Source organism: Rhinatrema bivittatum, chromosome 3 (genome assembly GCF_901001135.1).
Source record: "Rhinatrema bivittatum chromosome 3, aRhiBiv1.1, whole genome shotgun sequence".
Classification (NCBI taxonomy): Eukaryota; Metazoa; Chordata; class Amphibia; order Gymnophiona; family Rhinatrematidae; genus Rhinatrema; species Rhinatrema bivittatum.
The window spans coordinates 217,168,016-217,193,149 of NC_042617.1; the positions used below are offsets into that span (position 1 = coordinate 217,168,016).

The 25,134-nt window shown below is 44.7% G+C and overlaps 1 protein-coding gene across 2 annotated transcripts in view; it reads right to left on the reverse strand.

Annotated features, from left to right (window-relative positions):
• C3H1orf131 (chromosome 3 C1orf131 homolog) overlaps positions 1–25,134 on the reverse strand; it is a 117,847-nt gene that overhangs the window by 52,321 nt on the left and 40,392 nt on the right. For both annotated transcript variants that reach the window (XM_029594200.1, XM_029594199.1), the window contains exon 3: positions 3,710–3,769. In XM_029594200.1, the coding sequence (XP_029450060.1) occupies positions 3,710–3,769 (60 nt within the window). The remainder of the gene's footprint in view (positions 1–3,709; positions 3,770–25,134) is intronic.

The following is a 25,134-nucleotide window of genomic DNA, read 5'->3' on the forward strand; positions in this document are numbered from 1 at the left end:
CTGGTCGCACCGCGGCCACCACCGACCGGATCGTCTCCATTTTGAACCGAGGAATGCGAAGGCACCTGTTTACGCCTTTCAAGTCCAGGATTGGATGGAACGTGCCCTCTTTCTTTGGTACGATGAAGTAAATGGAGTACCGACCCTGTCGTTGTTGCCTGCGAGGCACGGGAATTATGGCCCCTAGAGCCTCCAGCCGCCGGACAGTGTCCCTCACTGCTGCGCGCTTGACTATCCCTTTGCACGGGGACACGAGAAACTTGAAAACTGGTACTCTTGCAAAATCTAAACCGTAGCCGTGTCTTATCACGCTGAGAACCCATTGGTCTGACGTTATCTTGGTCCACTCCTCGGCGAACAATGTTAATTGGGCTCCCACGTTTGGCACGCCCGATCGTTGCGGTCCCGAGGAATGGACCGACCTCGTTTCATTGTGAGCCCTTGGACCCCGCTCCCGCCGTGGGTCCACTCTGCCTGCCAAAGCGTTTCCCCTGAAAGGACAGAGTCCACGAAGAAGACCTGGTGGAGGAGGCAGGCCGGTAGGACGAACCAGACGATCTCTGTGGTCGCAATCTTCTAGGCCCACGAAAGCGAGACGATTGGAAAAAGACGATCGAGCCTTAGGCCTGTCCTCCGGCAGCCGAAAAGCCTTGTTCTCACCGATGGACTGCATCAGGTCGTCCAACTGCTTGCCAAACAGCAGCCTTCCCTTAAAGGGCAGCGCACCCAGGTGAGCCTTAGACGAACCATCCGCCGCCCAGTTCCGCAGCCAGAGGAGACGGCGAGCAGACACCGCAGAGACCATGGCCCTGGCCGACGTGCGCAGCAGATCATGCAGAGCATCCGCTCCATAGGCAATGACCGCTTCCAGCTGATCCGCCTGCGCCGATTCCTCTTCCGAAAGACCGGCATTAGCCTGAAGCACCTGTGCCCAGCGTAATCCGGCACGCAGGGCAAAATTAGTACAGATCGCTGCACGGACCCCCAGAGTGGAAACTTCAAACACCTTCTTGAGCTGCATCTCCAGCTTTCTATCCTGGATATCCCGAAGCGCCGTGGCCCCTGTGACTGGGATCGTCGATCTCTTTGTCACTGCTGAGACCGCTGCGTCCACCTTGGGGAGACGGAGAAGCTCCAGCATGTCCTCTGGGAGCAGGTATAACTTGTCCATGGCTTTACTCACCTTCAGACCCAATTCCGGGGTATCTCACTCCCTGAAGAGGATGTCCGAAGCTGAAAAATGGAAAGGAAAAGCTACTGCCGGACCCGAAAGCCCCAACAGCACCGGGTCCATATTGGCTCCCTGCCTGGACTCCACCGGCGGAGCCTCTATCCCCAGCTCCTAGAGAATGGCCGGAATAAGGGGGCCAGTTCCTCCTTTTGAAACAACCGGACAACCTTCGGATCATCACCATCACCTGCCGGCGTTCCCTTGCCGGCCCCCGGTTGAGTCGGGCCCGCAGCATCCAGCTCGTCCGGCTCCCCCAGGGGCTCAGGTAGCTGGTCCCCGTCCTCTGAGCCCGTGGACTCACTATCCGTGTCCTGAGGGACGCCCCTCACCTGGCGTTTCCCTTTCGGGGGTTCAGAAGATCTTTTGGGCCCATCCGCAGATTTCCTCTTCCGGGAGTCCGGCCTATGCGCCGAACCCCCCACTGCCTTCTCTTTTTTCCTGGCCCTTTTGCATTTCAGGACTTTGCGCAAAAGAAGCGCAAAGTCCGCCGAAAACGACGCCTCTGACCCCGATGACGTCATTTCCGCGCTATCCTCATCCGGAGATGCGCTCCCCCCCCGGGGGGCCTCCCCCAGGCGGGCGCTGCTGTGGAGAAAGTGTAGGAGGCAGTGCAGGAGGCCCTCCGCGTGGCCTCCTGCACTGTCTCCAAAATGGCCGCCGTTCCCGCACTGAGCGGGAACGGGTCCGAAATGCCTTCCTGTCGCTGGCCTTCCTGCGGCAGCGATCGCGCCGGCCGAGATCGGCCCCCCCCGACCGACCCCAGACGACCCCTCGCCCCCGGGAACACAAGAAGAACAAAGACCCTTGCGCGGCAAGATGAACCCTCGGCATCCCCGAACGCGTCCTGACCGAAGCAGCGCACAAAAACAAAAGAAAATTGAAATTTCCAGCCGAAACGGTGGGACACGCCTGTACAACGGAGAGCCGGCTCAGAAAATAAACAGTTCTTTCTTTCTTTCTTTCTTTATTTATTTATTTTGAATACTTGCGCTGTCCCTGGTCCTGATGCGTTGCTCCAGCGGGGGTGAGTGAACCGGGCTCCCCGGTGTCAACCCCGACGCTGCTGCCTGTGACCGGCCGGGCCCTCGACCCTCAGTAGCGGCCTCAACCAGGGGGGGATGGTCTCCTCAGAACCTTTCAACCCCCCTGGGAGGCTGCAGGACAAGGGAGACTGCTGCACCTTTTCTTCTTTTGTAAATCTTGGTTTTTTTTTGTTTTTTTTTTATCTGAGACTGCCTACCAGACCTCAATCAAACAACTAATCCCTGACTACCAAAAAACCCCCAGGGATCCCAGAGGCTGTGAGTGACCCTGCACCATCTGCTGGAGACAGAGTAAGACTGAGCTGTGGGTGGCACCTTACTATATGTAGGGAAGCCCGACAAGTTTTACTCTGTCTCCATCTGCTGGTGTGGAGTCACAACCCAGGTGTCTGGACTGATCCGGGTACGTACAGGGAAAAGGTGTTTTTATTGGTTCACCAGGTGGGTCAGAGAGAAGGCATCATTTTATTGCACGAGATAATTGCCGCTATGGCACAATAAAAACTTTTGTGCCAGTCTACCGCAAATCAAAAAGGTGTTATTTCCCACATTAAATCCGGCGTTAGTATGCGATATTTTATCGTGAAATGCGTTGAGTCCATCATTTGCATATTTTTTCATACTTATCATATTTAATTATTAACAAACATTGCAATAAGTATCACGCGACAGATCCCATTTAATGCACCGTAATGCCCTAACGTGGCTTGATGAATCACCCAGTAAGTTATCTAGTCTTGAATGGCCGGATAACTAGGTACTTAAACGGATATCTTCAAAAGATGTCCAGTTAAGTGGCACTGCTGTGTTTAAAAAAAAAAAGAAAAGGTATTTGCCAGCCTCCCAGCTCAATTCCCACCCCCACAGCACAAATGTCAAGCCCTCAGCTTGCCAGGATACACCCAATCTTTCCAAATTTAGGGATAAATGCAAATATTGCCACCAGGCCACCAGGCCTCCCCCCTCACTAAATTAAAAAAAAAATTGCCTCCTTCTCAGCCCCATCTGCCCTCTATACTGCCACCATCCACTCAAAGCCCTTCCTCCTACCCAGTCCTTGAATTGTGGGTGCTTTCCAAACCCGGGAGTGCAGTTCATCACGATCCCAGGCGCTTCCAGCATTACTCACATAATAGCACTGGAAGTGTATGCTATCAATGTAAATTTTCAGCTATCTATGTAACTTATCCAGCTAATTATGGTCATCCCGTAGGGCTGTCCTAGAGTTGCCAGATAAACTTATCCAACTAACTTTAAGTTAGCTGGATATATTCAGTGGCGAGGCCGCCACACTGAATACATAGGCTAAGTTAGCTGGATAAGTTTATCTGGCTAACTAATCAAGCTGCACAATGGCTGAATATGGACTTCATAGTAGTTACATTTTGACTTAAGAACATTAATAGAAAGTGCCATAGAATCAGCAAAGATTTACCTTTTCAAAATGAATTACTCGTCCATTCACCTTCTCCTCATCCTGAATATTCGTCATTGGCTTATATCAAAGAAAAAAGGAAAAAAAAAAGATGCACTTTTTGATATTACATCTTACATTGAAGGTTTATAGTAAGTATGCATTATTCCACAACCCCAATTCAAATGAAGGGAAAAGGACAGGTTTCCACTCCCTTTACCATTACAAGAGAAGTGAAAAATTAAGTAATCAAACAGATTTTATGGGTTACAAACCCCCAATAGAAAAGTGGTTGAATCAACAAGTTAATTTACCAATTTACTGCTTACAAGTTTCAAACTTTTGCCATTTTTTTCTCTCTGTTTTACTGTGTGTTCAATATATGCAGATATATGTTTCTAAAAGGAAATATTCAAGCATGGAAGAAAAAAGAAGAGCAAGCCTGAGATAAAGACCACACTGAGCATTCTGACCCAGTCACTGTTCTCTAGGACACCAAAACAAAATTTTGGGGCCAGCTCATTATTTCTGTTGATTATTTTTTAACTGGTTGACTCCAGCTGGAACATTTCCAAACCTGCAGAGACAGGGTAATGATATTTTGTAAAACACTATGACATTTGCCCTGATCCCATGTAAAATATACTTACTGAATTCAACTCAGTCCTCAGTGAACATGTGTTTACATTGTAAAACTACCACAGCAGAACTTTTTTGGATGTAAGACATCCAAGAATGAAACCGGTTCAACTGCTCAGCCTTGTTAATATTACCATCCCAATGTGTTTCATCCTTGTTTTGAAGGGGCTTCCTCAAAGGGAAAGCTTCTGAATTCTGCTTTGAGGATGGTTTAGTGATGGATAACCTGTTCAATGGGAACTCAGTCAAGATCACCAAACCTTAGTTTACATACGTGCTTAAGATAGTAATAGCTTTCGGTTCCTAGAAATTTGTTGAACTGTGAAGCTCATTCACAGTGTCATCAGACTCCCCATTTCTTAGTTGTCATGGTTCCAGCTAATGTGAGCTCAGAAGGACTATTTTCAAATATCCCTTTTTGACATAAAGGGGAACAGAGCTCTCCTTCCTAAAACAGTGATCCACAGAAGTCAGCTGGAATTCTCAAACTTTTCACCGAAAGAGACACATTGCCAGCAGAGCTGATATGAAGTGTCAGGAAAACACTTAAAAAGTCTCTCCCCAGCCAAAATTGAGTCCTGATGTCTCCTCTTGCTTGCCGTAAGGGGGGCAATTTTCAACCTCTCCATATTGGGGCAAAGATCCTGTATACTTTTGGGTTTTGCAGTAGTCTTAAAAGTATATGCATACTTTCACTTGAAAGTTTACGCAGTATACACAGTATAGCTGTGTTTAAAAAAGGATTAGAACATAAGAAAATGCCATACTGGGTCAGACCAAGGGTCCATCAAGCCCAGCATCCTGTTTCCAAAAGTGGCCAATCCAGGCCATAAGAACCTGGCAAGTACCCAAAAACTAAGTCTATTCCATGTAACCATTGCTAATGGCAGTGGCTATTCTCTAAGTGAACTTAATAGCAGGTAATGGACTTCTCCTCCAAGAACTTATCCAATCCTTTTTTAAACACAGCTATACTAACTGCACGAACCACATTCTCTGGCAACAAATTCCAGAGTTTAATTGTGTGTTGAGTAAAAAAGAACTTTCTCCGATTAGTTTTAAATGTGCCCCATGCTAACTTCATGGAGTGCCCCCTAGTCTTTCTACTATCCGAAAGAGTAAATAACCGATTCACATCTACCCGTTCTAGACCTCTCATGATTTTAAACACCTCTATCATATCCCCCCCCTCAGTCGTCTCTTCTCCAAGCTGAAAAGTCCTAACCTCTTTAGTCTTTCCTCATAGGAGAGTTGCTCCATTCCCCTTATCATTTTGGTAGCCCTTCTCTGTACCTTCTCCATCGCAATTATATCTTTTTTGAGATCCGGCGACCAGAATTGTACACAGTATTCAAGGTGTGGATAAGTTCTTGGAGGAGAAGTCCATTACCTGCTATTAAGTTCACTTAGAGAATAGCCACTGCCATTAGTAATGGTTACATGGAATAGACTTAGTTTTTGGGTACTTGCCAGGTTCTTATGGCCTGGATTGGCCACTGTTGGAAACAGGATGCTGGGCTTGATGGACCCTTGGTCTGACCCAGTATGACATTTTCTTATGTTCTTACATACCTGCACCAACTTTTCCTGAAGCTAGACATGAAGATTTGAAAATGCAATGCTCGTATTTTTTTCTCCTCCAATGTAAACATGTGGATATTTTTCTATTTTTGTGTGATAATTTTTGTGGAAAATTTTGAGCATTTGAATATGTACTATATAAATTTGTGTATGGGATTGATACAGGTTGATTTGTACTCAAGTGTTTATATAAGATATATGTAAAATCACATTCATATTAAAATCGGGACATAAGTTGTTTAAATAAAATTTTGTTTTAATAATAAAAGTGTTAAGACCTATTTGAAATTGATTATATACTTAACCATATTATTTGGACATAAAATACTTTTTGCCCATATGCAGTGCTTTGCAAACTGTCTTCTAAATCCCTTACAGTTCCTAAAATGTTAAATCCTAGGGAGAGACAACTATTCCCACAGCAGGTTGCTCCAGTTGGAATCATCAGTTAAGGAGGTCACAATGTTTTGAAAATCCAACAGCTGGCCAACGCCGCAGAAATTTCAGTTCTACAGCTTAAAGTAAAGCAGGATCCTAGAAATTACTCTCTCCACCACATCAAACATTTTGACTTTTGCTTTTAATTAAAACAAAGAATAAATGGGCATATGTATTGTGGTTAAAAGGGTAGGAACAAGAATGGAGAAATTAATTACCTGATAATTTCGTTTTCCATAGTGTGGACAGATGGCCCGTTAGGCCATAGACACACCCTATCCAGACCCATCTCTACACTTATAAACATTCCACTTACACCTTCAGACAAACAGCAATCCACCACCTCTTTCATCCCTTAATCTCTCACTGTTAAACATCAGATATATAAAGAAAAAAATCTTCTCTCATCTATGATATTCTATCTGACTCTTCCATCAATTGTCTCTGTATATCTGAATCATGGACCACCACAGGTGACGAATCCCTTCTAAAGCTTTGCTGTCCCAACTACTCCTTTCAACATCTTCCTCGCACCACTGGTTGTGGTGAGGGACTAATCATCTTTCACACACTTTCCTTTTCCCTCCTTCCTATGGACCTGCCACCTCCATTTGAGTAATGCAGATGAGAATGAATTTACTCAATCCTACATTTAAGAAGTAATATTTCAAAGCGATAGTAACTCAATAATATACCTGGACTTGACCAACGTTACTCAAATAATGATTTTATTTATGAAATTGTAACCGAACTTTATTGGCACCTGTTAGAATGTACGATATCCTACATTTACTTACCTTAGTCTATGTGCCTATTTGTAAACCGTTGCGATGGTATATAACTTAGCGACGGTATAGAAAAGTTTTTCAATAAATAAATAAATAAAAATAATGTTACTTACTTGCCCTCATTTTGATCTCTGCTTTACTTATTGCTCTTCAGGACTTCTTAATCATAACTCATCCGTCCTACTAGAATACTTTGCCACTCTCTTACCTCATCCTGGTAAAACTAATATTAGATGATTTCAACTTCATATCGATTCAATTCCTCTATGTGCTACGACTGATTATTTTCTGAATCCTATGCATACTCTAGAATGGCAACAATTTATCTCTGCCCCAACCCATAAAGCCAGTCACACTTTAGATCTGCTATTCTTAAATTCAACAGCCTTTATCTTTAACTCCCCGTTAACAACTATCTCTCCCATACCATGGTAAGATCATTACATCAAAACACCTCTATAAAAATCAATCAGTTGACAAACCCTAATGGCTCACTAACTATTTTAAAACACAAACACATTGATCCGGAGACTTTTACCGTCAGCTTTCTACCTTTAATTAGTAATTCTTCCACCTCAGATACCAACGAACTGGTAGCTACTTGGAATAGTGCTTTAATTAACACCCTAGAAAAAATTGCTCCATCATGTGTTATCAAAATAAAAAGAAGCAAATGTGCACCATGGTTCACTCACTCATTACAAATTCTCAAATGTAAGCGTTGAACTCTTGAAAGCAAATGGAAAAAACAAATGCATAGATAATTTAACCCTCTTCAATACTGAACTCTCACTTTGTTGAACAGCTGTCAATAACGCCAAAAATCTAACAATATCCTAAAGACTCTGTTCAATATCGTTAAATCCATTATTTAACTATAAACAACAAAAAGCCCATTTATCCCAATATCGACATGTCAGATTTAAGTAATACTTTTGGAAAAATGTTTTAATCAAAAATTGACAAAATTGTTTCTGCCTTTCCTATTTCTCTTCCAATTTCATCAACCACTCCAGCAAATCAGTCATGGGATACTTTCGAAACAGTCGCTAGCACTGAAATTTTACAAATTATCTCCAAAATGAAAACATCATCCCATCCCAGTTCTCCATGTTCCTCCAATCTTTTCAAAACAATTAAAGAAAATATTGCCTTACCCATCGCTAACATTGTGAATTCTTCCCTTACTACATGTACTTTATCGGATTGCCTAAAAATTGCTGCAGTCACTCCCATTCCCAAAAAATAACTAATAACCCTACTTTTTCAGACGTCCATCCCATCTCATCACTACCATTCCTTGCAAAGATTACTGAATCTGTTGTACTTAAACAGCTCACAACCTTCCTTGATGAACCCTCACTTCTAGACCAGTACCAATTTGGCTTCCGAACTAACTATAGCACAGAAATGCTTCTAACTTCCAGTACTGACGACATTCACTGTGGTCTTGACTCATGAACCTCCTACATCTCTATTTCTTGATCTTTCAGCCGCCTTCAATACCATAAATCACCAAATCCTGCTAACTCGTCTCTCTCGTCTGGGAATTTCTGGAATAGTATTTAACTGGTTTCAATCATACCTAAAAAACAGGTTTCAACATATCTTCATCAATCAAACTTCCTCAATTCCTTTTCCTCTAAGCACAGGTGTTCCTCAAGGGTCCGCATTATTGGCTGCTTTATTCAACATATATCTTACACCAGTCAGTCAGTTACTCTCCACTCTGGGCGTAACATACAGAATATATGCTGATGATATTCAATTCTGTTTTCCCACCAAACACGTGCACCGATACACTGAAATTTCTTGAACTCTCACTATCTACTGTCAAAAAATAGTTATCACACAATAAACTCAGTTTAAACTTATTGAAAACTAAAATACTCATTCTAGGAGGTAATCAGATTTGCAGATGATACAAAATTGTTCAGAGTAGTTAAATCACAAGCAGATTGTGATAACTTGCAGGAAGACCTTGTGAGACTGGAAAATTGGGCATCCAAATGGCAGATGAAATTTAATGTGAATAAGTGCAAGGTGATGCATATAAGGAAAAATAACCCATGCTATAGTTACACAATGTTAGGTTCCTTATTAGGTGCTACCACCCAAGAAAAAGATCTAGGCGTCATAGTGGATAACACATTGAAATCGTCGGTTCAGTGTGCTACGGCAGTCAAAAGAGCAAATAGAATGTTGGGAATTATTAGAAAGGGAATGGTGAATAAAATGGAAAATGTCATGATACCTCTGTATCGCTCGATGGTGAGACCGCACCTTGAATACTGTGTACAATTCTGGTCGCCGCTTCTCAAAAAAGATATAATTGTGATGGAGAAGGTACAGAGAAGGGCGACCAAAATGATAAGGGGAATGGAACAACTCCCCTATGAGGAAAGACTAAAGAGTTTAGGACTTTTCAACTTGGAGAAGAGACGGCTGAGGGGGGATATGATAGAGGTGTTTAAAATCATGAGAGGTCTAGAACGGGTAGATGTGAATTGGTTATTTACTCTTTCAGATAATAGAAAGAGTAGGGGGGTACTCCATGAAGTTAGCATGTGGCACATTTAAAACTAATCGAAGAAAGTTCTTTTTCACTCAACACGCAATTAAACTCTGGAATTTGTTGCCAGAGGATGTGGTTAGTGCAGTTAGTATAGCTGTGTTTAAAAGGATTGGATAAGTTCTTGGAGGAGAAGTCCATTACCTGCTATTAATTAAATTGACTTAGAAAATAGCCACTGCTATTTCTAGCAACAGTAACATGGAATAGACTTAGTTTTTGGGTACTTGCCAGGTTCTTCTGGCCTGGATTGGCCACTGTTGGAAAAAGGATGCTGGGCTTGATGGCCCCTTGGTCTGACCCAGTATGGTATGTTCTTATGTTCTAGGAAACCCTCATTCTGATGACATACCCACTTCTATTCACATTGATAACTCCACCATCAACACTATAACACAAGTTCATAAGCTTGGCATTATACTTAATCTAAAACTCAACCTTAACACACACATTAAAACACTACTCAAATCATCCTATCACAAACTACGTCTTCTCAGACACAGACAATCACTACTTGACCCGAATCATTTCCATACTATACTCCAAGCTTTAATTCTGTCCGGCCTAGATTATTGCAACTCCTTATATCTAGGCCTCTCTCAATCCACCATTTGACCTCTTCAACTGTTGCAAAATTCCACAGCTCATCTTCTCACCAACAGCAGGCTTTGTGATCATATATCTCCGGTTCTTCATCAATTACATTGGCTTCCAGTTAAATGGTGCATTCAATACAAAACCCTGACAATTATTCATAACTTGATTTACAATAACTACTCCACTTGGCTATCTGCAACACTACACATTTACACCCCTTGTAAGAATCTTAGATCTAAAAACAAGCTTCTTCTACAAATTCCATCACCCAGCATATTTAACCATAACAAGGGAACAAGCATTTTCAATTGCAGGCCCCATCCTCTGGAATACGTTACCTCCTGATATAAGATTAATTCCCAGCAAGAAAGATTTCAGAAAAGCTCTCAAGCATCATCTCTTCTTGCAGGCCTTCCCAGCTTTATGCATGCCCTAATCACCTCATTTGTTCTCTTCCATCTCTGGTCTCCTCCTTGAATTATATTTTACCGTTATTTGATTTTTGTCCTCATATGATTATTTTATTATTTTTACTTTATTTTAGTTCATTTATGTTGTCAATCTAGCATCCTTATTTTATGTTAAGAACATAAGAACATAAGAAATTGCCATGCTGGGTCAGACCAAGGGTCCATCAAGCCCAGCATCCTGTTTCCAACAGAGGCCAAAACCAGGCCACAAGAACCTGGCAATTACCCAAACACTAAGAAGAATCCATGCTACTGATGCAGTTAATAGCAGTGGCTATTCCCTAAGTATAATTGATTAATAGCCTTTAATGGACTTCTCCTCCAAGAACTTATCCAAACCTTTTTTGAACCCAGCTATACTAACGCACTAACCCCTCCTCTGGCAACAAATTCCAGAGCTTTATTGTGCGTTGAGTGAAAAAGAATTTTCTCCGATTAGTCTTAAATGTGTTACTTGCTAACTTCATGGAATGCTCCCTAGTCCTTCTATTATTCAAAAGGGTAAATAACCGAGTCACATCTACTCGTTCAAGACCTCTCATGATCTTAAAGACCTCTATCATATCCCCCCTCAGCCGTCTCTTCTCCAAGCTGAACAGCCCTAACCTCTTCAGCCTTTCCTCATAGGGAAGCTGTTCCATCCCCTTTATCATTTTGGTTGCCCTTCTCTGTACCTTCTCCATCGCAACTATATCTTTTTTGAGATGCGGCGACCAGAATTGTACACAGTATTCAAGGTGCTGTCTCACCATGGAGCGATACATAGGCATTATGACATTTTCCGTTCTATTAACCATTCCCTTCCTAATAATTCCTAACATTCTGTTTGCTTTTTTGACTGCTTCAGCACACTGAGCTGACGATTTTAAAGTATTATCCACTATGATGCCTAGATCTTTTTCCTGGGTGGTAGCTCCTAATATGGAACCTAACATCGTGTAACTACAGCAAGGGTTATTTTTCCCTATATGCAACACCTTGCACTTGTCCACATTAAATTTCATCTGCCATTTGGATGCCCAATCTTCAAGTCTTGCAAGGTCCTCCTGTAATGTATCACAGTCTACTTGTGATTTAACTACTCTGAATAATTTTGTATCATCCGCAAATTTGATAACCTCACTCATCGTATTTCTTTCCAGATCATTTATATATATATATATTGAAAAGCACCGGTCCAAGTACAGATCCCTGAGGCACTCCACTGTTTACCCTTTTCCACTGAGAAAATTGACCATTTAATCCTACTCTCTGTTTCCTGTCTTTTAACCAGTTTGTAATCCACGAAAGGACATCGCCTCCTATCCCATGACTTTTTAGTTTTCTTAGAAGCCTCTCATGAGGGACTTTGTCAAATGCCTTCTGAAAATCCAAATACACTACATCTACCGGTTCACCTTTATCCACATGTTTATTAACCCCTTCAAAAAAATGAAGCAGATTTGTTAGGCAAGACTTCCCTTGGGTAAATCCATGTTGACTGTGTCCCATTAAATCATGTCTTTCTATATGCTCTACGATTTTGATCTTGAGAATAGTTTCCACTATTTTTCCCGGCACTGAACTCAGGCTCACTGGTCTATAGTTACCCGGATCGCTCCTGGAGCCTTTTTTAAATATTGGGGTTACATTGGCCACCCTCCAGTCTTCAGGTACAATGGATGATTTTAATGATAGGATACAAATTTTAACTAACAGATCAGAAATTTCATTTTTTAGTTCCTTCAGAACCCTAGGATGCATACCATCTGGTCCAGGTGATTTGCTACTCTTTAGTTTGTCAATCTGGCCTACTACATCTTCCAGGTTCACAGTGATTTCGTTCAGTTCGTCTGAGTCATCACCCCTGAAAACCATCTCTGGAACTGGTATCTCCCCAACATCCTCATTAGTAAACACGGAGTAACCCACCCTGAACTTTGGAGGGCGCCAGAAATAAGTACTTTTAAATAAATAAATCACATCGGACCAGTGGGTCCTGGAGGTGATACATGAAGGGTATGCACTGGAATTTCACAATATTCCTTGGGACGTGTTCATAGTGTCCCCTTGTCACTCCCTGCAGAAGAAGTAGGCAGTTGAGTTCACGTTTCAAAGGCTCCTTAGTCTGAGGGCTGTGGTTCCGGTGCCTACGTCTCAAGAAAGTGTGGCACGATATTTCATTTATTTTGTTGTGCTCCAGAAAGGGAGGGCTCCTTTCATCCCAGCCTGGTTCTCAAGAAGGTCAACAGTCACTTGAAGGTGACTCATTTTCGAATGGAAACCTTATGCTCTGTGATAATGGCAGTGCAGTCGGGGGAATTTCTGACCTTCTTAGGTTTGTCAGAGGCTTACCTTCATATTCAATCCGATTTGAACACCAACCTGTATACCCTAGAGCAGTGGTTCTCAATCCTTTTTTGGCCGGGACACACCTGACAGATGGCTCTCACATGCATGACACACTGAACATGTGACCATCACGGGGCTAAATGTAAACATGCACTCTGCATCCACAGGAATCCCCTCAATCTCCAGCAATGAGTGCAGAGCAGATCTAGGGTATTACACTGTACAACTCGTCATACAAAAAATATATTCTGGTTCTGATGACATCTCATTAAAAGCAAAGCAAACTCCCTTTACTACCAGGCACAATAGCCTTCCTTATGAAAAAACAGTAATTTACTACTAATGCATATCCTATTGAGAAAACATAGAAACATAGAAACATAGAAATGACGGCAGAAGAAGACCAAATGGCCCATCTAGTCTGCCCAGCAAGCTTCACACATATTTTCTCTCATACTTATCTGTTTCTCTTAGCTCTTGGTTCTATTTCCCTTCCATCCCCACCTTTAATGTAGAGAGCAGTGATGGAGCTGCATCCAAGTGAAATATCTAGCTTGATTAGTTTGGGGTAGTAGCCGCCGCAATAAGCAAGCTGCACCCATGCTTATTTGTTTTACCCAGACTATGTTATTAGCCCTTATTGGTTGTTTTTCTTCTCCCCTGCCGTTGAAGCAGGGAGCTATGCTGGATATGCGTGACGTATAAGTCTTCTCCCATGCCGTTGAAGCAGAGAGCCATGCTGGATGTGCATCGAAAGTGAAGTATCAGGCCCATTTGGTTTGGGGTAGTAACCGCCGTAACAAGCCAGCTACTCCCCGCTTTGTGAGTGCGAACCCTCTTTTCTTCTCCCCTGCCGTTGAATCAGAGAACTATGCTGTATATGCATTGAAAGTGAAGTATCGGCTTATTTGATTTGGGGTAGTAACCGCCGTAACAAGCCAGCTACTCCCCTCTTTGTGAGTGTGAATCCTTTTTTCCACATTTCCTCTTGCTGTTGAAGCTTAGAGCGATGTTGGAGTCAAGCCTGTGTATGTTTATTTAATAAGGGTATTGACTCCAGGCAGTAGCCATCATTCTGGCGAGTCACCCACTCTTCATTGGCAGCCTCTTGACTTTATGGATCCACAGTGTTTATCCCACGCCCCTTTGAAGTCCTTCACAGTTCTGGTCTTCACCACATCCTCCGGAAGGGCATTCCAGGCATCCACCACCCTCTCCGTGAAGAAATACTTCCTGACATTGGTTCTGAATCTTCCTCCCTGGAGCTTCAAATCGTGACCCCTGGTTCTGCTGATTTTTTTCCTTAGGAAAAGGTTTGTCGTTGTCTTTTGATCATTAACACCTTTCAAGTATCTGAAAGTCTGTATCATATCACCTCTGCTCCTCCTTTCCTCCAGGGTGTACATATTTAGATTCTTCAATCTCTCCTCGTACGTCATCCGATGAAGATCCTCCACCTTCCTGGTCGCCCTTCTCTGTACCGCCTCCATCTTGTCTTTGTCTTTTTGAAGGTACGGTCTCCAGAACTGAACACAGTACTCCAGGTGAGGCCTCACCAAGGACCTGTACAAGGGAATAATCACTTCCCTTTTCTTACTCGATATTCCTCTCTCTATGCAGCCCAGCATTCTTCTGGCTTTAGCTATCGCCTTGTCGCATTGTTTCGCCGACTTCAGATCATTAGACACCATCACCCCAAGGTCCCTCTCCTGCTCCGTGCACATCAGCCTTTCCCCCCCCATTAAATACAGTTCATTTGGATTTCCACTCCCCATATGCATGACTTTGCACTTCTTGGCATTGAATCTCAGCTGCCATATCTTCGACCACTCTTCCAGTTTCCTTAGATCCCGTCTCATTCTCTCCACTCCTTCCGGCGTGTCCACTCTGTTGCAGATCTTAGTGTCATCCGCAAAAAGACAAACCTTACCTTCTATCCCGTCCGCAATGTCGCTCACAAAGATATTGAACAGGACCGGTCCCAACACCGATCCTTGCGGTACACCACTTAAAACCGCTCTCTCTTCAGAGAAGGTTCCATTTACCATCACACATGGGACAAGCAGGACACTTTCTGGAACTTTATTAGTCCTTTAGCTATTAAAGGACCCCCTCAGCACTTCTGTGCCAATATTAACCAGATTATTAAAGAACAGTTATACAATAATAGAAAAGCAGGTATACTGGATCTTAAAAATAACAGTTTGCAAGCAACAGTTACAATTATTGTATAATAACAGACCTAGAGAAAGGTATAAAACACAGAAGTTCTACTGCTCAGAGAGCCCAGATTTTAGTGCAGCACAAAGCAATTAGAAGAATAGTGAAAGAAAACAAGCAGAGTTTTTTTTTTTTGGTTTTTTTCTTTTTTCCCTCAGAAGAGCACCCCAGAAATTTAAGAGTCTTTTATCCCCCAGAAGAAATTTAAGAGTCTTATCTGCACAGGAACAGAAGAAGGAACCTCTCTGGGACTGCCTCAAGTAGTCTGCAATGCCCAGCCAGGTCACTATTTACCTTCTCTGCCACACCCAAACTGGCCTTAACTGGACACCTTAGGAAACTTCTAGTTCTTACCTATTAAAGGACCCCCTCAACACAACAAAGAAGATTGATACAAATGCCTACATGCTAGTTAAATACCTCACCTCGGTCATACACCCAGAACTGACCTTCACCAAGTACAGAAAAACCACAAATTATAAATATGGAGACAGAAACTGGAATGGAAAACCAAAAAAGCCACTCTGCATGCAGTGCGAACCTGGAGAAATGGAAAGAGAAATATAGCACCTAAGAGACTCTCGGGATTTGCAATAATGCACACAAACTAACCCGCACAAAGTTACACCTGTATTATGGAATACACTCAAACAGTAACAACCCTATCTAAGAAATACAACTATTAAACCAGGCCCTAAACACTAATACATTTCCAATTGGGAAAACAGAATAAGCCAAGCTGCTACAGAGCCCTCACACAGAAATAATTGTAAAACTATACTAAAAATGTCACAAAACAGCTGCTGAACAGAATAATATCCAACAATTAGAAACTCATAAAAATGATTTAAATATATCCAAATATCAATAAAATATTTCAAAACAGCAGACATCACATAATTCCCAATAATTTAAATGGTAGTCAATCAAGAAAAATAAATTTAAAAAGCCACCTTTACTCACTCTCTCCAGCAACTCTCCTACTCCTTTCCCTTCCAGGCCAATAGCACTCACCAGAAGCAGCAAGGGCTGCTGAAGCTCTGTCCTCACAGTCCTCTTCCTTAGTGCCCACAACTAGTCTCACACACACACACACACACACACACGCTGCCACGACTTCTCCTCGCCGCTTCTCCCTGGAATCCCCAGGCTGGCCTGACGCTGCGGATCCGCCATGTTCCTGATGACGTAAAAGGCATGCACGCGCGCTCCAGAGTTTGTACTAGCAAGGGTGCGAACCTTGGGGGGCGTCTCCCTATAGTGACGTCATCTTAAAAGGTCTTTGCTTGCAACTACGAATCGAGTTAGCAAGGGGGGATAACTTTCTCACTGCTGCTCTGCGCCTCCTCAACTTACCAAGGGGTACCCGCTCCTCGGGGGTCCCGCTCTCTCTTCTTGATTTCAGATTGCTAAGACGGGATCCGGTACTCGCTCCTCGAGGGCCTACGTCCCTGAATGCTCAGAAGGCTCCTTACTGCCTGGAAGCGATCGCAGACGTGAACACTGAGTTCTGTTACAGATAGGAACTGGTACTCGCTCCACGAGGGCCTATGTTCCTAATCCCTGAAGACTCTCTTCTGTCTAAGAAGTTATCGCAGGTACGGAGATCGTGAGTTACTATTGCAGATAGGAACCGGTACTCGCTCCACGAGGGCCTATGTTCCTAAAACTCTTCAAAAACTCTCTTCTATCTCAGAAGCTATCACATACCTAAATCTTGTGAATTACTATTACAGATTGCAGATAGGAACGGTACTCGCTCCACGAGGACCTATGTTCCTAAAACCCTCCAAAGACTCTCTTCTATTCCAGAAGCCATCTCATACACAGATATTGTGAGTTCTTATTCCAGACTGCATATAGGAACCAGCACTCGCCTACGGCTCCTGTTCCTGAATATACTGAAGACACTCTGTTGCATAGAAGCCACTACAGATATCTACAATTGTGAGTGTATCATCTGCTACTGGTTATGTATCCTGCATACCCTGGCTACTCACTACCTATAGTCTCTCTCTACAGCTCAGCAACCCAGAGATCGCTATTCCAGTATCTGAGGGACTTCAGCTCTGCCGGGCACATCAGCTCACTACTGCCACCTCTGGTGGTTCTACTTCCTGTCTAATAAAGAACTATCTGTGTTTGTCTCCATACTCCAGCCTAGCCGGTGGTCCCTCTCGGGCTATCCTCCTGGGGGCGCTGTCATCTGCCATCGGCCCAAGGATTCACCAATTTACATTAAGTGTTTATTCCTTACACTACTAGAGCGGTATCATACAGACTGCCACTCTGTGGGAGCCAACCCACAACAGATCATTAACTCCGCCTACAAGTATTACAAATTGCTAGCTCCTCCCCTTGAGGGAGCAGCATTGTACAGATTGCTAACTCCTCTCCTTGGCAGGGTGATCCATAACAGACTGCTAACTCCCTAGCGGATTTATAAAAGATTGTTACTCCTCCCCTTTGGCGGGGTGATTTATAACAGATTGCTAACTCAACCTCACTGGAGGAACAGATCTACAACAGATTGCTAACTCCGCCCTTCGGGGGAGCAGATCTTCAATACCAGTCTCTCCCTCTCACACATGCACACTCGTCATCTTCCTGACCAGTCTCTCTCTCTCACATAGAAACACATCACCTCCCTGACCAGTCTCTCTCTCTCTCAATCACACACATTCTTCTCTTATATACAAGCTCTCAAGCAAACACAAATGCTCTTGCACCCATTCACACCAGCTCTCACCCAGGCACCCATTCACACCCACACACTGATTCACACCCACAAGCTCTCACCCAGGCACCCATTCACACCCGCAGACACAAGCTCTCACCCAGGCACCCATTCACACCCACAGACACAAACTCTCACCCAGGCACCATGCACACCCTCAGACAAGTTCTCACCAAAAACCTCTTCTTCCTTCACTGCAGGGATGGGCTCCAGTTCCTTCGCGGCTTTACTCTGGCGGGCCTTCTTTTTTCGCCACCACGGGGATGGGCTCCCGTGGTGGCCTCGGTTGGAGTCGGGTTTCCTCTTCACTGCCACAGGGATGAGCTCCCGTGGCGGCTTTGCTTCGTCGGAGTTCAACACTGCCATTCCTCCCACTCCACCCCCGGGCTATGCGATGCCTGCCTCAACAGCCAATCAAAGGCTTCCTCCCTTCTTCCTACTCCCACCGACAGGTAGAAGGGAGGAGGCTTCTGATTGGCCTGTGCGGGGGCAGGCAGAATGAAGGAGGCTTCCCATTGGCCCGTGGGGGCTGGAAAAAGGGAGAAGGAAAGTACAAAGGGGCAGTGGGACACTGGGAGACATGACACACCTGCTGGAGCTTGGCGGCACACCGGTTGAGAATCGCTGCCCTAGAGGAAAGATGGAATAAGGGAGCTATGATAGATACATTTAAATACCTCGAAGGTTTCCATGCACAGGTGGTGGGACTCTTTCAAAAGAACGGAGGCTCTAGAATGAGGGGTTATGGCATGACAGTAAAAGGGGGTAGACTCAGGAGTAATCTAAGGAAATATTTCTTTATAGAGAGGTGATGGATGCATGGAACAGACTCCCTATGGAGGTAGTGGAGACAAAGACAGTATTTGATTTCAAGAAAGCATAGAATAAATACAGAGGATTCTCTGACAGAGTGATAGGAATTGTAAGATGAATTAGTTGGTGTGAATGGGCAAACTAGATAGGCCATATGGTCCTTTTCTGCTGTCACATTTCTCTGTTTCTGTGTATATTTAGAGGTCCATACTAGGTCACTGGCTGGATTGCAAAGTTTGCCATACAAACTTATTCGGCTAACTTTGGAGGAATCTCTAGCAGTGCAGCTGCACTACTGAATATAGGCGGCTATCTAAGTTTATCCAGCTAACTATGGCACGACTCAAGTTAGCTGAATATATGAGTTAGCTGGCTAACTCTGAATATATGTTAGCTAGATAACTTAAAACTCCTCATAGAAACATCCTTCGAATGTCCCTAAATTATCTGGCTAAAGTTTATCCTAAGTTGGGGACATATGCAAAAGTCAGTATTTAGCCAGATAACTTGTGAATCAGCTAGCTAAATCCTCCGAATATAAACCTTTTACTTATTAGTAATAAGTTTAAGTAACTGGTAGGATCACAACTTATAAGTCTTACTATCATGTACTTAAAAAAAAATAATTAAACAAAAAAATACCAGGCTGGTTTGCACATTATAGAACACTGGCATTTTCAAGATGTTTAAACACTTGGCCTTGAAGTACCTCATGGCACACCTAAAGCATTTTTGTATTCCACAATAAGCGTACATATATCCTCTTGTTTAATTATATATAAGGTTTCTGATTTCAGGTATTTATTTTCTAGCTAATTAGAGGTTCTTTGTAGGTACCAAAAATCGGTGTTTATTAGTGTTTTATGGCATAGGTACTATTGTTGAGTACCTTTTCTGGATAAATCAAATATATACATTTATGCAACTAAGGAGCAGTTAAGCATGGAAAAGGCACAAAAACAAAGTGGAGGATGCAGGGTAGGCAAAGGAGGGGGTGAGAGAGTACTTAGGGGAAGTAGGGTTTTATCTCAAACACCTTTTTTTTTTTTTTTGCATCAGGTTGTTTTATCGGAGTTTATCGGTTAAAACCTAAAATCTGAATCCTAATTAGATATCTCCCGTATTCTCAAGAAATATTTTAAGACTCCTGTTGCACAGCAACTTGAGCTAATCCATCTTTTAATGTGAGCTTAACTAGCCACTTACTTATCTGTGATTCTGTAACTATAAAAACTGCTGAACTTATATTGAAGAATCTGCTGTGACAATCTCTCCCTTCTTAACATTTCCAAATTTAACACACACAATTTTTTAATTTTTTTTTAAGCAACTGCATGGAAGGAAAGAATATGATGAAAAAAACCTTTTAATGACAGGCTTATTGTGTTCGTATCTCCAGAGAACTCATTCAGGAGCTGAGATCAAACAATGGGAAGGCCACTGTCTCATTTATATAGGCCAGTAAAACACATCCTGCTCATCCCAATAGGTCTGAAATACACATCGTAATCCATAGTTATATAGCAGTAACTGTCAATTAAAACTAAGAAATGAACAAACAGATCTTAGAAGAAGTCACCATGTTGAAAAAGTTGCTTTTAAGGAAGCACCTGGACACAATCTCCTCAAAAGATGCCACAGCATTGCATGGTTTTCTGACTGGATATATCTCTTGGCTTGTGCCACGTTTTGGCACTGGAGACCGCCGGTGCACTGAAACAATAAACGCCGACACCTAGGTAACTGGGGGTGTCTTAACATAGAGGTAGGCCGAGGCTTACCCGTACAGTCTCGAGATTGATATCAGAGGTTCTCTTTTTCTGGAGCAGCCGTGGGCGGGATGCTGAGTCCATCTGTCTACACTAAGGAAAACAAAATTATCAGGTAAGTAATTTCTCCATTTCCTAGCGTGTAGCCAGATGGACTCAGGACCAATGGGATGTACAAAAGCTACTCCCCTATGGGGGGGGGAGGCTGCCCTTGCGAAGGCTGTATCCTCCCTGGCCTGGACATCAAGGCGGTAGAACCTGGAGAAGGTGTGTAGGGAGGACCATGTCACTGCCTGATAGATCTCTGCTGGCGAAAGCAGCCTGGTTTCAGCCCAGGAGACTGCCTGGGCCTTTGTAGAATGCGCCTTGACCTGTAGAGGTAGTGGTTTTCCTGCCTCTATGTAGGCAGCATTAATGACTTCTTTGATCCAGCGGGCTATGGTTGCTCGCGATGCTGCTTCCCCTTGCTTCTTCCCGCTGTAAAGAACGAACAGGTGATCAGTTTTGTGCAAGGATTCCGATCTCTTGAGGTATCGGACTAGGATTCTGCCGACATTCAGGTGGCGAAGAAGGCGTGAGTCTTCCGAATCTCTGTGTTCATCTGGTGATGGTAAAGATATGGTCTGGTTCATATGAAACTGGGAAACAACTTTCGGAAGGAAGGATGGTACTGTACGCAGCTGTATGGTGCCTGGGGTGAACCTGAGGAACGGTTCTCGACAGGATAAAGCTTGACGTTTGGAGATGCGCGGAGCTGAGTATATTGTGATCAAGAATGCAGTCTAAGGTCAAGAGGCGTAGAGGCAGGCCGCTTGTTTGTCTGAAGGACTCCCCTGCTAGGAAGTCTAGTACTAGGTTGACGTTCCATAGAGGCACCGGCCACTTTAGAGGTGGCTGGAATCGTCTAACTTCTTTCAGGAAGCGAGACACATCAGGATAAGTTGATAGTCTGGTGCCGTCCACTTCAGACCTGAAACAGGCTAGTGCAGCGACTTGAACCTTGAGGGAGTTGAGAGACAACCCCTTCTGCATGCCGCCCTGTAGGAATTCTAGGATCGTGGGAATCTTGGCTGTCCTCAGAAGGAGGGCGCGGTCTTCACACCAGACTTCAAATACTCTCCAGATTTGTATGTAAGCCAGAGATGTAGAGAACTTGCGTGCACGGAGCAGGATGTCAATCACGGCTTTTGAGTAGCCATGCTTCTTTGGGTTAGTCCTCTCAAAGGCCATACTGTAAGAGAGAATCGAGCCGGGTCTTCGTGGTAGATCGATCCCTGCTGAAGAAGGTCTAGTAGGCGGTAGATGCAGAGGATTCCCCGCCAATAGTCTTCGCATGTCCGCGTACCATGGTCTTCTTGGCCAATCCAGGGCGACTAGTAGGACTAGTCCCCTGTGGTGCTCTATCTTGTGAATGACCCTGCCCAGTAGCGGCCAGGGTGGGAAGGCATACAGGAGGTCGTCCTCTGGCCAGCTCTGGATGAGAACGTCAATTCCTTGAGACTGTGGTTCTCGTCTGCGGCTGAAGAATCTGGGGACCTGGGCATTGTGATGAGTTGCTAGGAGGTCCATGGCTGGGAGATCCCATCGATTCACTATCATCTGGAAGGCTGTGTCCGCCAGCGACCATTCCCCCGGGTCTAGGCTCTCTCTGCTGAGGTAATCCGCTGAGATGTTATCTTTTCCCGCAATGTGGGAGGCCGAAATCCCTTGCAGGTTTGTTTCTGCCCACTCCATGACAGGGTCTATTGCCAGAGACACCTGCTGGCTCCTGGTTCCTCCCTGGCGATTGATGTAGGCCATGGTTGTGGCGTTGTCCGACATGACTGACAGACTGGCCTCGGAGTCTGTGGCTGAATCGCAGGCAGGCTAGTCTGACCGCTCGAGCTTCCAGGCGATTTATTTTCCATTCCGCCTCTTCTTTGTTCCATTGTCCCTGGGCTGTTAGTTCCTGACAGTGGGCTCCCCACTCTCGCTGACTCGCAACCATGGTGAGCAACATCCACTTCGGTGCGGACAGGTTTACGCCTCTGCTTAGGTGTTCTTGTAGCCACCACTGAAGCTGATGCCAAACCTCTGTCTGTAACTGGAGGCGAATTGAGTAGTTCTGGGACACTGGGTTCCATCGTGACAATAGGGAGCGTTGTAGAGGTCACATATGGGCTGTGGCCCATGGAACAACTTCCAGAGTTGAGGTCATGAGGCTGAGGACTTGAAGGTAGTCCCATAGCTTGGGGCGAACCGAGTTGAACAGGTTTCGCAATTGACCCATCAGTTTCCTTCTCCTTGGAGGGGGGAAGGTAGACCTCGTCCAGCTTGGCATCGAACCGGACTCCCAGATATTCTAGTGACTGGGAGGGCTGTAGGCAGCTCTTGGCTGTATTTACGACCCACCCGAGCTCTTGTAGTAAGTTCTTGACTCTGGCGGTCGCATGGCGACTCTCCTCCAGAGACTTTGCTTTGATCAGCTAATCGTCCAAGTAAGGATGTACCAGAACTACTCCTTTCCTCAGTGCAGCCGCTACCACCACCATAATTTTGGTGAAGGTTCTGGGAGCAGTGGCTAGTCCGAAGGGTAGCGCTCAAAATTGGTAATGATTGCCCAGTATCGCAAAGCGCAGGAAGCGCTGGTGGTCTTGATGGACCGGGATGTGAAGGTAGGCTTTGGATAGGTCCAGGGAGGTTAAGAATTTTCCCTGTTGCACTGCCATTATAACGGAGCGTAGGGTTTCCATGCGGAAGTGTGGTACCTTCAGGTAACGGTTGACGGCCTTGAAGTCCAGGATGGGTCAGAATGTTCCTTCTTTCTTAGGAACGATAAAATAGATGGAACAGTGACCAGTTTTTGGTGAGACGTAGGCACCGGAGTTATTGCCTTCAGGCTGAGTAGTCTTGCTAGTGTGGTTTCCACTGTCAGTCTCGGAGTGGGAGTGGCACTGTCTGGGAGGATGCTTTGGAATTCCAGGATGTACCCCATATTGAATGATTGTTAGGACCCACTTGTCTGATGTTACTTTGACCCATCTTTGGTAGAAGACGGTAAGTCTGCCTCCTATGTCTTCTTCCTGTGGATGGGTCTGCGTCTTCTCATTGTGGGGCACGGCCAGAGCCTGCCCCTGAGCTTGCTCCTCTCTTAATGGAGCTTGTTCCGAAAGGACTGAAACCTTCCTGAAGTATGAGGTGCTAGGGATTTTGTGTTCTTGTAAGGTTTAAAATGCTGTAATCCTCTACCCTTGGTTCTTCGGGGGGAGGAGCGCTGATAAGTTCTTTTGTTCCTGTCTTCAGGTAATCGGGGTACTGGGGATTCGTCCCATTTGTTGGCTAACTTCTCCAGTTCGCTTCCGAATAGGAGAGATCCTTTAAAAGGCATTTTTGTGAGATTCGCTTTGGAAGTCGCGTCAGCCGACCAGTTTCAGAGCCATAATTGTCTTCTGGCCGCCACTGCGGCGGCGACATCCCTGGATGATGTGCACATGAGGTCAGCGGTAGCATCGGTGAGGAAGGAGACCGCAGGTTCCATCCCTTCTCCGGGCATGGTAGCATCTCTGGAGAGGATCAAACAGGAACGTGCCACCAAGGCGCAGCAGGAGGCAATTTGTAGCGTCATTGCTGAGACATCAAAGGACTGCTTAAGGCAGTGGTTCTCAACCCTGTCCTGGGGACCCCCCAGCCAGTCGGGTTTTCAGGATATCCACAATGAATATGCATGAGAGAAAATTTGCATGTTATGGAGGCAGTGCATGCACATTTTCTCTCATGCATATTCATTGTGGATATCCTGAAAACCCGACTGGCTAGGGGGGTCCCCAGGACAGGGTTGAGAACCACTGCCTTAAGGATAGCTTCCAGTCTTCTGTCTTGGGCGTCCTTCAGCTCCTTCATCCACAGGGATTGTGGTGCGTTTAGAGACACCACAGATCATAGCGTCCACTTTAGGGAAGCGTAGAAGTTCCTTGGCCATGGGGTCCAGTGGGTATAGGGCTTCTAGTTTCCGTCCCCCTTTAAAAATGGCCTCTGGAGTATTCCATTCCCGGTCAATCAGTTCCTTGATGGGCTCCAACATAGGAAAATAGCATGAGGCTTTACGGAGGTACACCAACATGGGATTCTTTTTAGGTTCCAATGTAGGGCCCGTGCCTGGGAGACCCAATGTCTTCATAGTTTGGGACATGAGGGCTGGTAATTCGTCTTTGTGCAAGAATCGGAGCATGGTCCAGTATGGCTCCATCCCTGGGGGGATTTCCCCTTCTTCCAGGGAGTCTGTTTTCTCCTCTGAGGTGTCTGGATCCCCATCCGGGATGATCTTGGATAGGAGAGGCATGTCTCGAGAGCCTCGGGAGGTGCTGGGAAGGGCTTGCGCTTCTGTCATAGTTTGAGGCAAGTGGACAGCCGGGGCTGGTTGCGCCTGGACAAAGGTTTGCAGCCCTTTGAAAAATTCCACCCAGGAGAAGGTTCCTGGGTCCATGTTGATGCCAGGAGGGATTCTAGTGGTAG